The sequence below is a fragment of the Rhinatrema bivittatum genome, chromosome 10 (genome assembly GCF_901001135.1).
Source record: "Rhinatrema bivittatum chromosome 10, aRhiBiv1.1, whole genome shotgun sequence".
Classification (NCBI taxonomy): Eukaryota; Metazoa; Chordata; class Amphibia; order Gymnophiona; family Rhinatrematidae; genus Rhinatrema; species Rhinatrema bivittatum.
The window spans coordinates 93,082,441-93,100,337 of record NC_042624.1 but is presented as its reverse complement, the minus strand read 5'-3'; the positions used below and the strand labels follow the sequence as shown (position 1 = coordinate 93,100,337).

At 41.2% G+C, this 17,897-nt stretch overlaps 1 protein-coding gene across 2 annotated transcripts in view; it reads left to right on the top strand.

The window, feature by feature from the left end:
- Nucleotides 1–12,590, top strand: part of ST6GALNAC5 (ST6 N-acetylgalactosaminide alpha-2,6-sialyltransferase 5) — a 105,347-nt gene extending 92,757 nt beyond the window's left edge. For both annotated transcript variants that reach the window (XM_029618252.1, XM_029618253.1), the window contains one exon: nucleotides 11,863–12,590. In XM_029618252.1, coding sequence (XP_029474112.1) covers nucleotides 11,863–12,094 — 232 coding nt within the window. In that variant the 3' untranslated portion in view covers nucleotides 12,095–12,590. The remainder of the gene's footprint in view (nucleotides 1–11,862) is intronic.
- Nucleotides 12,591–17,897: the final 5,307 nt, after the last annotated feature.

The window sequence follows — 17,897 nt, the reverse complement described above, 5'->3', positions numbered from 1 at the left end:
GTCCATGCGCGCGCGATGTGGTTTGAAATTTAACGTCCCTATGTTTTATTTCACTTTGATTTAGTTTCGGATTCACTTTGAATTCCAAACTGAAATAAAAATTAAAAATACAAAAAAAAATCCTCAAAAAAACAAACAAAAAAAATCAGGCCTTCCCAAAGCTCTCCAAGCAAATCACAGGGCTCAGGCCTCCCCCACCTGGGTTAAGCCAAACCCAGTTGGAGCTTCTCAGGCCCCTCTGACTCCCCATACCCTACAAATTTGCCAGGGCCAAGATCTCCCTAGCCCCCATTTACCCTTTCCATGGGGGTCCACTGAGATGAAAAGGCAAGAGCGATGCCCTTTAAAAATGGCACCAGTGACCCAGAGGCAGGCATCTAAGTGATATGACTTTGACGTCAGCCTCAGGGTCGTACAGATTTACAACATAATGTCAACCAGCTGTCCTGAGAGCAGCCTTTCATCTTGGAAGATCCTCACAGAAGAGGCAAGTGAGAACCGAGGAGGTCCCCAGAAAAGTTTTCAGGGCTTGGAGTGGGACCCAAGGAGGCTCCAGCTGGGATCAGCTCACCCCATCCAGGTAGGCTTGGGCCTTGTGGTTTTCTTTGCAGTGCATAAGGGGGTCGAAGGGGCCCTGGGGGATCCAACCTAGGATCATCTCGACCCTGCCGCGTAGGCTTTCTTGGAGAGCCTTGGGGAGGCCATTTTCTTTTTTTTAAAATGAAGCAAAAAAAAAAAAAAACCCTAAAATTTTGGGGTATTTTTGCTCAAGGCTATTCAAAGTGAACCAAAACTGGCCTTTTTTTTTTTTCTGTTCAGATGTGCTAAGTCATTTAAAACAAATGCACATCCCTACTTCATATTATCCATCCACAGGTTACTAATGATTTCATTAACTTAAGAGCAGTGGAGCAAAGTAAATACACTAATGAGTTATGAAGGTTAATAATGTATTCTCAGCTATAAAGCTTCCAGTAAGGTTTCTCAGTCAAGTTTTCAAGAATACAAATATATGTTTCTAATATATAACCCTGTGTTGCACCGGAGGGGGCTTCCAGGATCTCTCGCATGCCCCTTGTTAAATTATCTTATAAAAATAAATGATATCATTCCAAACAGAGTGAAGCTGGTGAGAGGCCCTTGATAAGAACATGGCAGCATATCACGCTCTAAGTTGCCCTAACCCTCACTTTTAAATACGTTACCACACTTTGGAGGTGAAAACAATGGTGGGGCAGTATTTCTTTATGAAATGACATTTCACTGAAGTAAAAATGTGTTTCAGGGAAGGGTTCAGCTCCAAAGATGTGCGTAATATATGCAGTGGAAATCCTCCCCCAGATTTTGTATGGTCTCACAAGTTTCGAATTCTTCTGCTTAAAGGTCATTTGTCCTGGCAATGTTTTGTCCTATTAGGTGACAGCACTCTTGGTTCATCCAAATTATTATTTTTATTGCATTTCAAAAAAATACTGCATCAAGAATACCTTTAAATTACAAAAAAAGGGTCATATAAACAGAAATATTTACCCAAAAATATAATACTTCAAGCAATTTTTCAAGTAAGCTTTTACTTTAGTCTACAATATTTTTGATCGCTTAAATATAAATATTGTAAAATTCACAAGTATGCAGGAACAGAAATCCAGGCAGACAGGAAAAGATGGGGATCTATAATAAAGCTAGATTAGGCACTGTTCCATAACCCTTGATAGATAATGAAATTCACACAAAGCAGCCATTGTAAAAGCAAATATTTGGCACCTGATAAGTGCCATCCAAAAGTCCCTTATTTGACCACAACTGCAACTCTGAAAAAATAATTTAAAGGACCTTGTTCATTTTACACAGCCGATACACCTGATAGGATAATGGATTTCAGCAAGGGGCCATCAATATAAGAATTCCTTCCCAACTGGTCTTCTTAAGATGGATCTGTGTTTGCGATATATATCTGTGGCTCTTTAACTGGCCCTCCACTTTTATGAACATTTCAGAAGAGATGAAAGTTCAGAAAAAGAGAGAAATTTTCAACCTGGACCAGATCTGCATATAAGGTCAACACAGGTTTTGGCAGACTAGACCCTTCATCTATGAGCTATGATGTGACTGCCTGGGTTCTCCTATAGACCATCATCCCATCTTGTCTGTGAAGCTGAAAGTGCTGACTGCCTTTTATTGCCTGGATAAGGGTTCCTTGAGGAGAACAGGATACATTACTTACATCAGTAGGTTCTGTGCGTCTAGATGTCGCTATTCTTTTTTGGATGCCATAGTTGCCTGCATTTCCCCAGTGCATCTCGTATGCCTTTAATTTGCAGGAGAGGCAGGAGGTGTCCGGTGGGCTTTTATGAGACCATTCACTTTCTCACTCTAACTCGAGCTGAGAATAGGTTTTCTCTTCTTGCCAGAAGCCCGCTCTTTCTACATTCCCTTATTCCCTTCTTATGTGGTGCTTAGGTGTCAGAACATGCTAGGAGGGGTATAGCCGAGAATGAACTTTTCAAGATGTATAACAGAGATATGTATCATTTGTGAATAGGCACCACTGATGTCTCAGAAGTAAGTGGGAGCCAGGTAAGGTGTTTAATGGGAATAGGACAGAATTTATTTTTACTTCTACATTTATGGCAGCTTTCCTTAAGCTTATTTACACTATGCTCTATAGTCTATAACCTTAGCAGAATATCACAAAAAGCTGATTTCTTTTTTTTTTTTCATGGATTCTCATGTAGTTGGGTCTCTTAAATGTTTAAAGAGCATAAAATGCGCTATGCTGGATCAGAGCAAAGGTCCATCGAGCCCAGCATCCAACAGTGGCCAATCTAGGTCATTAGAAAATCTCTGATAGATCCCAAAGAGCAGATGCAATCCCCTGATGTTCACTCTCAGGGCCAAGCAGTGGCTTTCTCCCCCAAGTCCACCCTGCTAAGAATTGTTCGTGGGGGTTTTTTTCCTAAAGGAACTTGTCCAAACCACTTTTAAATCCTGCTATGATGGATCACTTGACCACGTCCTTTGTCAACAAATGCCACAGCTTATTTGGACATTGAGTGAAAAAAAAAAAATATTTTCTTCGATTTGTTTTAAATCTGCTAGTTTCATGGAATATCCCCTAGTCCTGTACTATTTGACAGGGTAAATAACCATCCCTCAGTTACCTGTTCCATTCTGCTCTGGATTTTATAAACATCTATCACATCCCCTTCCGAGACCCCTAATCTGTTAAGCGACTTTTCTTCATCAAGGCTTCTGATACATCCCCTTTACGATTGTTCTTGCCTTCCTCTGTACCCTTTCTAGTTCTGCCACAGCTTTCTCAAGATGGGGGGGGACTCACTAAGGGTCTTATTCACAACAGACTTTTCCCTATTCTGTGACTCTGGAAAAATCTTTATTAAGTTAGGCTCTAAGGGGCCAATATACAAAGGTGTGTTAACATCAGCCATTAATGCAATGTTTATCGTGCCTACTAATGGACCATGATAATGGCATGCAAATAAGGCAGATGGTAAAGCTTTTTGCATTAATGCGGCTGCAAAGAAATTATCGTGCACATTTTTTTTTCCAGTGCTAATAGGTAATGAGCTGTTTTGCATCTCATTACCTCATTAGCCTAGTTTTTGTGTTAAAGCTAATTTACTTGTCTTGAAAGCACTGTTAACTTGCATTAAAGCTTGCAAAACTGTTAGTGCGCTTTAGTACCTTGGTCCCTTGTAAATCAAATAGAGAAATTTGATCACACAGGGTGGGCAGTTTTCAAGTAGCCCACATACTTGTGCAGTGCACAGGGTGTGCTTTACAATAATTTTCAAAGAGGAAGAACACGGATGCATTTTCTTTAAAAATTAGCATAGAGAGGGCAATTTGCAAACAGCCCATATGAAGACGCCAGCAAAAACAGGTGTAAGTCACAGCACGGGTCAGAGACGACTTAACGCAATAAGTCCATTATGATGCCCATGAGTCCTGCTAAATTTTATAAAGTGTGCAGGTAAATCCAAAACCCCTCCCCAGCTGCACCCCAGGAACGCCTCCGCTCAGTCTGAGTAAACTTATACGCGGCTGCAGCATCCCTGCATAAGTTCACCGGCATATCGAGAGGGCAGTTTTAAAAAAAAAGGCCATTTCTGCATGTGAAACGCTCTTCTGCGTGGAGAAGTCCTTCTGAAAATTACCCCCATAGATAGTATGGACGCTAAAAGCGCCTGCATACTTTCTACTGGATTATTTTGTAAGGGTGATTTTTTTTTTTTTTTTAAGTAACATACATGCTTGTGAAAATGTCATGTCCGCGTGCTATTTTCTTTCCCCAGTGTAAAACACTCCTCTGCGATTGGTTCCTCGCAGCCCAGGTAAGTGCAGGCTTCCACGGCACATGTATGTTTACCTGGGTAGAGGAGGGCAATCTGGATAAATGGCTCAGAAGCACCAGCAGTAGAAACTTGGTAAGCAGAGAAGAATGAGCAGGCCTCTTTGGGACCGTCCATAAATGATATCACGGGCTGACGGGGGGAGGGGTTACCAGTTTAGTGATGAGGAGGTTTGGAGATTTGTGTCGAAGTGTGATGAGAGGGAAGGTGGGGGTTGATTTCATGCTAAAATAGTGCGATGTCATTCATGGACAGCCCCTTTTCTTTTTTTTTTTTTTTTACACGGTGTCTTCTTGAGCAGGGGGGGGGTCCTCAGCCCAGGTCCCTGGGGCACGCCGGGCCAGCCAGGTTTTCAGGATATCCACAATGAATATGCCTGAGAGAGAGAGCTGCGTGTGCTGCCTCCATTGGATGCAGATCTTTCTCTTGCGTGGTCATTGTGGATATCCTGAAAACCCAACTAGGCGTGTCGAGAACCCCTGTTCCAGAGAGAGAGAGAGAGAGAAAGAGGTTAGGATTTGGAGCGTATTGGAAGTCGGGATTAGTTCACCCACACAAAGAAAAATGAAATAAAACAACACAAACTTGAGAGGACAGCAGGCATAAAGAAAACCTCACAAGATTTATGGTGCAATCAACAACCATGCTCGGCTTCAGGCTTGAACTTCTGTTCCCAACGTAAATTAATATTTCCATTGGATGTAAATAATTAGAGGCTGATAAAGACAGAATTATAAACAAAGAGTGGCCTGACAGCTGAATAGAGGAACAAATCAGTGAGAAATGATATATTCAATCCACTCTATTTCCTTCAGACTTAGGTTTGGCGAGGTAGATAGAGGATGTTTTATATATGGCTGGAAATGTTTCCTAGACTTTAATACTTTACACTAACATCATTTTACAGTTTTAAAACTTGATTTATTTTTCTGTTTAACTTATAACCACAAACTGATAAACCAAGAAAAAACAGTTGGTAGCTGCTCATAATTTCCAACATAAAAACATACACTCATAAATAAATAAATAAGCTAAAAAGATTTATACGTATGGGCGTAAATAGGGTGTCAACTATAATGGTAAAAATGCTTTACATTGTGTTGCTTACGATATCTTAAGATAACACGTAAGGCAGACAAGTCATAGACCAGTATGGGATGTTCAAATCAGCTAGGTCCCAATTCATTTTGGGACATCAATTTTCAAGGCCATTTACCCCGGTAAACAAACTGAATGTTTCTCTTCCTCAGTACAAGTTGGGTTCCACAATCCTCGGACTGTTAGCCATAGTGGGAGAGGGAAGTATTCCTGCCATGTGTTTTCGGGGGGTGGGGGTTCTGAAAAATCTGCATGAGCTATTTTCCAGCAAAACTTTGCTCGTACTAAAAAGCAGGTGTGAAAGTTCAAGGGGAATTCTCATAGGGAAAGCTCGCATGTATTTTCCCTTTTGAAATTTCATGCAAAGTGCACAGGTAAAAAGTGCCTGCAGTCTTTGCACCAAAGTACACAGCTTGAAAACTGCCCCCAAAGTGAGCGAGGTGAAGTTTACTCTAGTATAGTATGATTTGTATTTATTTTTAGCTAAGACTGCACCCATATAACTTGCAGACTGTATGTCACACCAAATCTGTGGATCTGGGAGACAAGACCTCTAGGAGAAGTGTCGAATGTTACATTTTCTGTCCAACGGCTGGGAAAATTTGAAACCACGATCCAACATTATTATTTTTCCATTTCAATACCTGAAATTGGCATTACATAGATAGCTCAGAAAACCAAATTTCAAGAGGGGGAAAAAAAAACCCCATTACAGATCAGAGTCTTTTGCTCCACTTGTCAGGATCATTCGAATCCACTACTCATTAGGGATAAGGTCACTTTGGTCAAATAAATATAAATTTCCGTCTCAGTTTAGCATGACACAATCCCTGCCCAGTGTTAATCTTCTATACAACACCGTGCTTTATTTGGTGGCATTAAACTAATGAGAACATATACTAGGTCAACCAATACCTTTCTAGGTTTTTTTTTTGTTGGCTATAATATCTATCATTTGCGATGGCCTTTAAATCGTGATCGAAAATTATCCACTAATGAACTGGCTGGCAGTGCTAATGTTTATTTGCTTGTTAGTACCATGGCATGTGGTTCATATTTCAGATTTCTACCGTACATACTGCATGAAATTGTGAAAATATATACAAGACAACCTATCAGGAGTGCACCGTACGATGGCAATCTCATCTGGAACTCTCTCTCTCTACGGATAAAAATTTCTCTTCAACTGAGCTCTCATCAAACAGCAGACTGTGTGGTTTTCAGTTCTGCGGCCCATATTTTATCCTGACCTTCCTATCAATGTACTGCAAAGGGTTACATGCCTGAATGAAAATATAGGGACGGTTACTTTCAAACTGGCATGCGTGCGCACATTTGCGTGCATATGCCATCCTGTGCCCAGGTGGGTGCTAATTTTATACCACGCGCACGCCACATTTTAATTGGACGTGCACGCAAATCCCACTTCTACCACATAAATAAGATTTTAAAAGGGCCGTGTCGACACCATTCCCAGTTTTACCAGTTCGCCCAATTAAGAGAGAGAACCTCCGACACCCCCCCCCGCAGTTTGATAGCCTTCACTCCCCCTGTTAGCCCCAATGCTTAAAACCCTGCAGATCGGTTCTAGTTTTCTTTACAGAACTAAAGTTACGCGGCAGGGGGGGCCTCAGAGCGCGTTGGGTCATGTGGGTATCAAAACGCACATCTTTGGCTCACGCCCCGCCCCCTTTTTGGTAACTTTCCAGACGCGGGCGCTATGGGAGATGCATGCATACCTCGGCTGCTTTTAAAATCTGCTCGCCGCGCACGGGCCCGACTTCTTCAATGCGCATCGCTTAATTAACGCGCAAGTTGTGCTTTTAAAATTCACCTCATCGACCTTTCCGATACAGGAGGAGTTATGTCTTATGGGTCTCTTCACAGGCGTCGGTCCTGAATTATTTTCCAGTTTCAACGCTTTGAACCTGTCCAACTAAGCTCCCCGATGTTCTTTAAAGCCTGGTAATCGTGTTCTAGCCTCATTTGGCCCTCTTCTTCTCCTTCCCTCTGTGCCTTAGCTCAGGCCTCGCTCCATTGTTTATTCAGCAGTCTGTATGTAGCATTTTTTTTTTAACTTCTCCAGAGCTGCATCTAACACGACCTATATATGTAGAATTCATTCCTTTCTCTCTTAATAAATCCTTTCCCTCTTCATTTCCAAGTCCTCCTCAAAGTCTGCTTCCTTCATAAAGCTTATTCTGCCTCCCGGGCTACCTACACCCACTCTTCAGTGCAACTACCACAAATACCCATCAAGTTCTCAGCCCTGCAAACATTGTAACCGTTCTTTTCACTTCTAGTTTAAAATCCTAACACCCTTTCACTTTCTACTTTATGCACTCATTGGGTCTTTAAGCAGCTTCTTGTACCTGTGTAGCTCTGTGTACTTTAAGGTCACATTAATAAAAATACTGTATTATTGTATCCCCCAGTCTGGTAATGACTGATTGTTGACTTTCAACAGTGAATTATTTTTTTTTGTATTTGGAGTTAATTTCATGCACAAAACTTTCAAACTATACCTTCCTTTTATTTATATGTGGTATAATCACCCAGGCTATTCCATTTTAAGTGATACCGGGCATGGGGGTATTAATTAGCGATGCAATGACTCAGGCTGATGACTGTAAATGGAACTAAGTGAATATCTCCGCCGCTGTGTGAAGGACGTCTGAAAGGCAGCTTGGACTCCTGAACAAGGAGGTCAGCTGAAGAGATTTTGGTAGAGCTGCTTTGCACCCCGGCGGAGGAAAAGTTTATCCCTTCTGCTGCTGAAGAAGAAGAAGAAGAAGAGGAAATGGATTTTCAGTTTGGAAAGCTCCACCAGCAGGGCTACGCATAAAAGCTCAATTTGTGTAATTGTTCTTGTTTATTAGAGCCAAACACAAAGGGGTAGATTTTTTTAAAAAGCGCGTTCGCGTACTTTTGTTTGCGCACCAGACGCAAACAAAAGTACGCTGGATTTTATAAGATACGCGCGTAGCCGCGCGTATCTTCTAAAATCCTGGATTGGCGCGCGCAAGGCTGCCAATTTTGGGCAGCCGGCGCGCGCCGAGCCATGCAGCCTGTCACCGTTCCCTCCGAAGCCGCTCCGATTTCGGAGCGGCCTCGGAGGGAACTTTCTTTCGCCCTCCCCTCACCCTCACCTTCCCCTCCCTAACCCACCCCCCTGGCCCTATCTAACCCCCCCCTACCTTTATCCACGGATTTACGCCTCCCGGAGGGAGACGTAAATCCACGCACGCCAGCGGGCTGCTGGCGCCCCGGGGGCGGTTCCGGAGGGCATGGCCACGCCCCCGAAACGCCCCGGGCCGAAACCACGCCCCCGGGCCCGCCCCCCCGGGCCCGCCCCCGAAACACCACGTCCCGCCCCCAAAATGCTGCGTCGTTCGGCCCTGCCCCCAACACGCCCCCTTCAGAAAACCCCGGGACCTACGCGCGTCCCGGGGCTCTGCGTGCACCGTCACGCAAGGCCCTGCTCGCGTAAATCTGTCCGGATTTACGCGAGCAAGGCTTTTAAAATCCGCCCGATAGAGTATTTTTTTAAGTATTTGATCACGAGAAGCTCCATTCTCCCAGATTTAGGCTGGCATTTGCCATGGCTCAGAATGACTGATTGCAGAGTCTACTACCGGTAGTCGAGCTGTGGCTTTACTGCTCATGGCCACTTGCATACACCGGGCTACAAGTGCAACCAGAAAGGCTGACTGTGGTGTGCACAGATCATTTCCGAAGGTTATCATATCCTGGGGAGAATCTGTGACACCTGAAATCACAACATACTAGGCTTAACTTATGATTTGTTTTTTTGGGCCTCACTTTTTGATTGTAAGCTTTCATTGGGCAAGGTACATACTTCACTTTTAAGTGTGGCTTAATCAGGAAAAAAAAAAATCTTTAAAGATATAAAGCCAAATACATCATGTGCATCAAAAAATGAATGGCAGTTTGATTCAGGATATGTTGATAACTGATCAACTGTAAACTCCTTTAACGTTATTGATAGTCATAAAACCAGAGAAACAATGCCCATGGAGTCAGAGAAATTCAGGATAAAGCATGACACCAGGGATGCATTTACTAAAAGTATTTTGCTCAAGGGAATAATGGTGTGCTCTTCATTTGAATCCCCAGGCTGCAGATCATTTTGGTACAGTACCCCAATGGACTGAGATCATCTTTGGGTATGCAGGGAACTTGCAAAGAGTGAGAAATAGTGAGCGCAAGTATTAGTTGCTGGATGCAAGTTGCTTCAGCTTTAGCCAAGACTGCAATTAGCTGGGAAAATTGGCAGCTCTTACCGAGTGCCTGCTTCACGTGCCTCCTAGCTGTGACATCAAAATGCATATCACCTCCTTACAAATATTATTATATGTTATTATGATACTCAGTGCCAATCAGTGAGAAAATAGCATCTGTTTTAATGTTTGTAAATAAGATAGCATGTAATTTCCCAGCAGAAATTAGTTAGGCGCATTTGGATGAAAAACAGGTGTTGTCTTGGGCACTTCTTAGAATTCACTGTGCAAACACGCATTCATTTAAATCCTATGCACAAGGCCAACCTGCCCAAGCTGACACTTTTTGTTATGAAACTTGTGGAGAATTTCAGCCCGGTTTATGCTTACAAGCTGAGTGGTAACAGCACATATTTATCATGCATGTTAAGAATATTTCTTTTTGAGTGCTAGGCCTTTCATCATAACTAACATTGATTTAAAAAAAAAAAAAAAAAAGGCCAGCTCATCAGTCTCCACAGGATGATAAATAGAATCTATCATAAATACTGTATGCTGATAACGGAGACTTAAAGTCTGAAATTTAGTTTGTATAAATAGAAAAAAATTGATTTTTCAGTCTCCAGTCACTGAATTCTGATAAGACACTATGCGTTAGGTTCAGAATCTATTATATTTTCAGAAATTAGATTATATCCGTAGTAGGGAAGGTTTGATTTGAGGACTATATTGGACTAAAACATTAACTGTAGATAGCAATCTGAAAATTGTTACAATTTCACACCATTGGTAGACATATGGAGAATAGTCAAGCAAGAAAAATTGAACATTGCAAAATGGTACAGCTGGCAGATTCTGGATTATAGTAATAATTACCAAATGCAATACAATAGTGCCAGACCTTCACAAAGTTTTATAAAATTCAATGTTTTAATCCATGGATTTCACTTATATAGTCAATGTAATCCACCCCCCGCGCCTTCCTCAAACCTCTCCAACTAAAACTTACGTGCGCGGGGTACATTTGTGTACGCTACCTTGCGTGCAGAAATGTATGCCCGATTTTATAACATGCGTGCATAGCCGCGCGCATGTTATAAAATCCGGGGGTCGGGGCGCACAAGGGGGTGCACAATAGTGCACCTTGCGCGCGCCGAGCCCTTGGGGAGCCCTGCTGGCTTTCCCCGTTCCCTCCAAGACCGCTCCGAAATCGGAGTGACCTCGGAGGGAACGTTCCTTCCGCCCCCCCTTCCCCTACCTAACCCCCCCCCCCCAACCTTTATAAGTTGCGCCTGCCTCTGGGCAGGTGTAGGTTGCGCCAACGGCTGGCCCGCGATCCCAAGCACAGCGGCAAATAGCCGCTGTGCCTGGAGGCTCCGCCCCGCCCATGCTCCGCCCCTTTTTTCACGCATCCCGGGGCTCTAGGCCCGGCATGCATAGGGCTTTGAAAATCTGCCCCATACAGTATTACAGAAATTAAGATAAGAGATTTAAAAGTTTGAATGGCAGTGTAATTTTCATTGGTGTCAAAATATATACCAAGAACAGTCATGCCATTTATGTTGGTATTGCAATGATACTATTTTTCGTTACCAAAATGAACTCTTATTTTATTTAATTATATTTCTGTTAGCTTCATGAATGTGTTGCAAGACCTCCAAAGAAAAAATTGTATATGATTGAAGTGTGAATGTACACGGATAACCTAATAAAGGCTACTTCTTCCAATATGAATGTTCCTATACTGAAATATATTCTAAGTGAGCAGTGAGGTGGTACAGGAAAATACACAAAGATTAGAATCTATTTCTGAAGTGAACATAGTGAGCTTCCCTGCAAAACTAAAGGTAGAGAAGAGGCAACATTGTCCTCCCAAGTTTCAGTGCAGAAATACTCCAATCTTCTCCCATTTCCTTCCACTGCAGCCCAAGTCACTTTAACAGCAAAACTAGCTCAATTCAAGTGCTGTCTGAATAGCTGAAGCATTGTTATCTGTCTGGACTTTCACATTTTTTCATTTTCTAAAGTGAATTTAAAAAAAAAAAAAAAAAGGGAAAACAATATTATGGAAAGATGACGTGAGATCAGCTTATTGAAGACAGATGCAATCTTTAATTTTTCTCACATCTCTTATTTGCTTTCCTGCACAGGGACCCTAATCATCCTTCCGTTCCTTATCATTATTATGAACCTCTGGGACCTGATGAATGCACAATGTACCTTTCACACGAGCGGAGACGGAAGGGCAGTCACCACCGTTTTATCACAGAGAAACGGGTCTTTCAGAACTGGGCACGGACATTCAGTATTCACTTTTTCCAACCAGACTGGGAACCAGAATCGCTTGCTATAAATCAGCCCGAGATGAAGCCAGTGTTCTGAGGCGGGAGCGCGACGGCCGGCAGCCAACACCCCCCATCCGCCTGGAGGCTACAGAAAGTCCTACTGCAGAAAGCCAACCTTAAAAGGATTTTGGACGAAAGCTGCTACCGTTATTCAGGAATGAAAGATTACGTCGAAGACATTTTGTACCAAATTGTATCTTAACCCCATGTATAGCTTATGAGGACCTATTAATGCCCTTGTTTGTGCGCGTGCGCGTGTATGTGATTTGTATAACAGAGGACAGACTACAACAAAAACCCTTGCGGCGTAACTCCTCCCATCAGTTTGTATCCTGCGTTTGTTCACCCCTGGCAATATACCCTCCGAATTGTTTTGTATATGTATGTGTTGCTCTTTTATTTCAAGTATTTATCACTAAATGTTCAGTTCTTCTATATGAATATATGGTTGATTTTTCTTAAATGTATCTTTGAACTACCCCAGCAATTCAGGTTTCCACTATAAAGATGACATATTCTAACTTTGTCTCTAATCGTTGAATCATATCTCTTGATTTCTAACAGGTTTTGATAAGTCAAAGTGTTTCCGAGGCAGTTGTATAAAACATAGATCCATTAGATCAATAATATCTTGGAGGGCCAGCAAAAGGTGTAGCTTTTGATAATGGTAGAGCTATTATCAGGCTGTGAAAGGAAATCAGATCTTACTAATGATCTTTATCATTCTTATATGGCTGAAAGTAATTTTACTTTTTACCTCTCCACAGCCAGAAATAAGTTAGGAAATTTGGTCCTTTGACATGTTCTCAATACTGGAGCCAATTTCTGAAAACAGCCAGAGAGCCTCAGAATTTGTTTTACTTCAATAGTAAGAGGTATAAGTTAAATTTAACTTCAATCTCTTACTCCTTAAGATAAAAATAGTATTACATTTTCTTGTCGTTTTAGCACCAATTTTAAACTGCCCTACAATTTAAGTGCATTTCTGCTGATTTTTTTTTTAACTCCCTATATAATTAGTTTCCTATATTGGTAGTTAAGTTAAAATAATAGCGTGGTAGTTGAAAAATGTGTGCTATTTTTTTTTCACTGCTTTTTAAACTACTGCCTTATTATACCTTCTCCTTTGAAACCCCGTTCACATGCACCAGGTTTGGCCAGTAGGTATCACTGGTGTGCAATGGCCTACACTCCCTTCTGAGAACTGTGAGCACTACCTCCCCAGCATTCCAAGCCAGCGCTGGCCCGAGGATGTGGAGTCAGGAAGGGATATTCAACCTGGGTCCTTGGAATGGCAGCACTCAAGAGTTATAACATGAACATACATATAAGAGAGTTACCAAACTTTATTTTCAATTCACTATCACAATGTCATAAAATGTGTCATGTGACACACCACCCTTCCCCTCATTCATTCATACCCACACTCAGACACTTAAAAACTAATACAAAACCTTACCCCCGGTACGCCGAGCAGTTCTCTTGCCACTCCTTTCACGTCTTTCCCCGATGGAGCTTCCGAAGCCGTGCCCTCCCGAGTGACGTCAGGACCGGCGGGGTCCTTCTGTTTCTTTATAACTAAATAAGTGGAAAAACAAGTTTACTGATTTAATCTAGTATATACTGTTACAGTTCTCTTTTTTTCTGAATTGATGTAAATTTTATCACTTTATAAATTAGAAAATTGATAAAGAATTTAATTAAAAATGAATACAAACTTGTAATTAGGCGAACTGATTATACCAACTTGTCTGATACAAATGTTTTGCCAAGCTGAGTAATCTGAAGAGGTGTTTCAGCGTTATGAAGAAATAGGCGAAGAGCCAGAAGTTCAAGACATGGGGCATATTAAAATCTACAGATGAACAGTGGCTACACAAGAGATGGGAAGGATTTAGCACTTATCACATCATCAAACATCACATAACTGACAATTTAAGAAAGTTTTTTTTTTTTGGGGTATTACTATTGTTGAAGTACAAGCATATGGATGTCAATGTGAGGAGTTGTAAATGGCATATTAGCCATAGGGATAAAGCATATATATATGTTTAAGTAAGGAGTTGTAAATGGCATATTAACCATAGGGCTATAGTAGTAAGAGACAGATTTATGCAGTTGCTGCTAAACAATGTATTAGACAAGTTGGTATAATCAGTAGGCCTAATTACAAGTTTGTATTAGTTTTTAAGTGTATGAGTGTGGGTATGAATGAATGAGGGGAAGGGTGGTGTGTCACATGACACATTTTAAGACATTGTGACAGTGAATTGAAAATAAAGTTTGGTAACTCTCTTATATGTATGTTCATGCTATAACATTGTTGAGAGTATATGTAATATCACCCATCGTGTTTACCTGATTGAGTACTCAAGAGCTGCCATTATCCTGTTGGGCTGTTTAAACACCTTCATCTCCTCTTTCTGCTCTCTCTGCAAATTAATTTTGCCACATTCAGAAGCTCTTTGCTTTTTCAGTTATTCCTCCCACATATTAATGCATTTTAATCTTCTAAAATTATGTTTGACAGGTAAGGCCCGGGGATTGTTTTTTTTCTGTGAATTGGCTCCTAGATATATTCATGGAACATAGCCATCCCTTTGCATCACAGCATCACCACATACTGCACATTGAGACAGAGAAAAGCTTTACTTTATATTAAACCAATTTAATTTTAGGAAATTCAGTATATTTTAAGTACAACAGGAGTCTGCCTTTTGACAGCTTTGTATACATAGAAGTATAAGTAGAAATCCATTACATATTAAGGTCCATTATTGCGTCATAGTACTCTACTAGCAGGAATCATAATCTATAGAAATTATTGCTACCAGGAGTTTCAACTCAATCTGTTTTCTTAGCCTTGCACAATACTGCATTTACTATTAACAGGGTAAAAGGAGCATAATTTGTCAGTCTCTATACAAATCAAAACATCAAAGCTTCACATTTGAAAGAAACGTTCTCTTATTCTGTGAACATGGAGAGAAGTGGTAAGGGTGGAACTGCTTTAGAACAAGCAGAGGAAGTAAATGGCAGATGGCATGACAGATTTAAACAATTAGGACAAGTATTTTTCTGCCTTCAAGATTTAATTTGGAATGTTTTACAATAACATATTCATTCCACTTCTATATGGAAAACAAGTCTAACCTGTATTTGACATAATTGGGAGAGGATACCATAGGATTCCATTTATGATGAAATGACTTTGCAAAAGGATGCTGAGCTCTGGGTACTGTGGCAGCAGCAGGTTTTGTAAGCCAGTTCACATGGCCTTAACTCACCACAGAAAGCAAGAATGGTAGGTCACTTTTGCTGCCTAGGCTGAAGGATTTGAATGATGCTGGTTTGTTTTGGCCTGTCAACCTGTTTAGCCAGGGCAGCAGGAGCAAGTTAATGTGGTTGTTTTCTGGAACCAGTGGGCACCTAGTAGAATTGATATCCTTTGTGATACCGTGTCAGCATTAATTCTCTGCCATTCCATAGCACTACTGAATTGTTCTGAACATTCACATCCATGCTGCCAGATTCTAGACTATTCTTCAAGCTTCACTAGCTCCCTCCTTATGTTTTCCATACCTTCCAGGGTGTCTACTCTGTTTCACATATTGGTATCATCCACAAAAAGGCAAACCTTTCCTAAAAACCCTTCCGCAATATCACTTATGAAAATGTTAAGCAGAATTGGACTGATAACTTATCCCTGTGGCACACCACTGGTAACTCTCCTTTCTTTAGAAAGAACTCCTTTTACCACTACTCTTTGTTGCCTTCCACTCAACCAGTTTCTAACCTATCAGTCAGTCACTTTAGGGCTCGTCCCTAGGGCACTCAGTTTCTTTATAAGTTGCCTATATAGAACAGTTTAAAGACCTTGCTGAAATCCATGTACTTTAAATGTGGCACTCCCCCCTAATCTAGCGCTGGTCATCCAGTCAAAGAAATTGATTAGATTTGTCTGTCAAGACCCTATTTCTGGTAAAACAATGCTGCCTGAGATCCTGTAACCTGTTGAATTCCAGAAACTGCACTATCCACTTTATAGCAGAAATTCCATTAACATTACCAACATTTTTCATTTCCTTTCTCAATACACTGTCAAAACTCTTATCCACTTTCTCATTATTTCCCACTTTAATGCCTATGCAATAAACTTTAATCTGCATTTTCTCTCTTGTGCATGCAAAAAATAGCTTGCTATGTAGGAAAGTCTTACCATGCATATTAAAGTGGTTAGAAAAGATTTAAATGAGCATGTTAAAATTAACATGACCAAAAATGCAAATGAAGGAACATCATATGTAAATGTGGGTTCAACGAGTTAATGGTAAATAGTGTGGCATGCTCTCCCCTACTAGCTATTTAGGGAGCATTTCCTAATGAAATTTTTGCATTTAGAAAGGAGACATATATGCTGCTTGAATGCAATAAAGAATTCTTTGAAAATCTCTATGGTATGAGATCACAATCATACATATTCAAGAGATATTGCATACAGCCCCTGAGGCAGCCTCATTGTGGGGGCGAAACTTGGCCTGAGTCGGGCTTTACATTGGATGAACGAGTCTCCATAATAAAGATTCTAAACGGACATTTCGTGGCATCTAACCCATTTTGTTGTCCTAATGGCATTCTATACACCATATTTTTCAGTGTATAAGTCACAGTTTTTTCACCAATTTTTGTCCGTGTGACTTATACCACCGGTGCAACCTATCTGCTAGTTTTTTTCTCTCTCTTGTGCGTGTTTCCTTACCATTCGCTCCGTGCAGCCTCACAAGCTCAACTATGGCAGTGGCACGTTCACCACCCGAATATTGCACATGCTCCTCCAGCCACTGTCTCTTTCTCAGTCGCACAGTGTTTCCTTACCATTCCTTCTGCGCAGCCTCCCGAAGTCAACTATATCAGTGGCACGTTCACCACCTGGCTGTTGCGCATGCTCCTCCAGTCTCTTTCTCAGTCACATGCATGACGAAGAGGTGTAACTTATACACCAGTGCAACCAATCTACCTTTTTCAGCAACATTCCTATTCATAGCAGGGTGCAGGGGTAATAACTATTGAGAGGGCTCAGGTAACTGCAAACCAAGGGCCTGAAAAATGTAGGTCCTTATATTATGTTACACTTATACCATCCTCCTCAAACAAAATGTTTGACCCAGAGTAGTTTACAAAACATACATTAATCAACTAGTCAAGTATATCAATACAACAGTAAAATACGGTAAATGATTTAAATCTAAAAAACATGACATTATAAAACAGAGCCTTCTGAGGAGATCAGAACTCTTTAGCCGGGGTATAGAAGGCAAGGAGATGAATATTCTGGGGCCTGTTTATTCACACATTTGAAGATGAAGCAGAGGGTTTTGAATTTAATCCTGGTTTTACAGGATGATTGTAGAGGGGGCAATGGTCAGATGTTAGAGCCCTTCTGAGTCAGGGCAGCCAGATTTCACCTTTGGTCGCCCCCTTATCTCACTAATTACATCCTCTCACAATGCTCCCTGAAGACCCTACTGACACAAGAGATAGATAATTGTAAACATACCCTCATGTCAATTTATACCTCCCCGAGCCTTGGGAAACCCAGGGCTTCCACTACAAACGTAGAATGTAAGCTTACATTTGTAGTGGAAAATCCCAGAGGAATTTATGGAGGAATGGAAGGCAAAACAAGAGATGATCAACTATGATTCTTGCAGTACTTTACTTCTTAATCTTAATCTGATTCAGAATGCAGCAGCCCATATACTAACCGGTACACCAATGAAGCAACATATCACCCCTATCTTATACAAATTACACTGGTTACCAATCAAATATAGAATTAA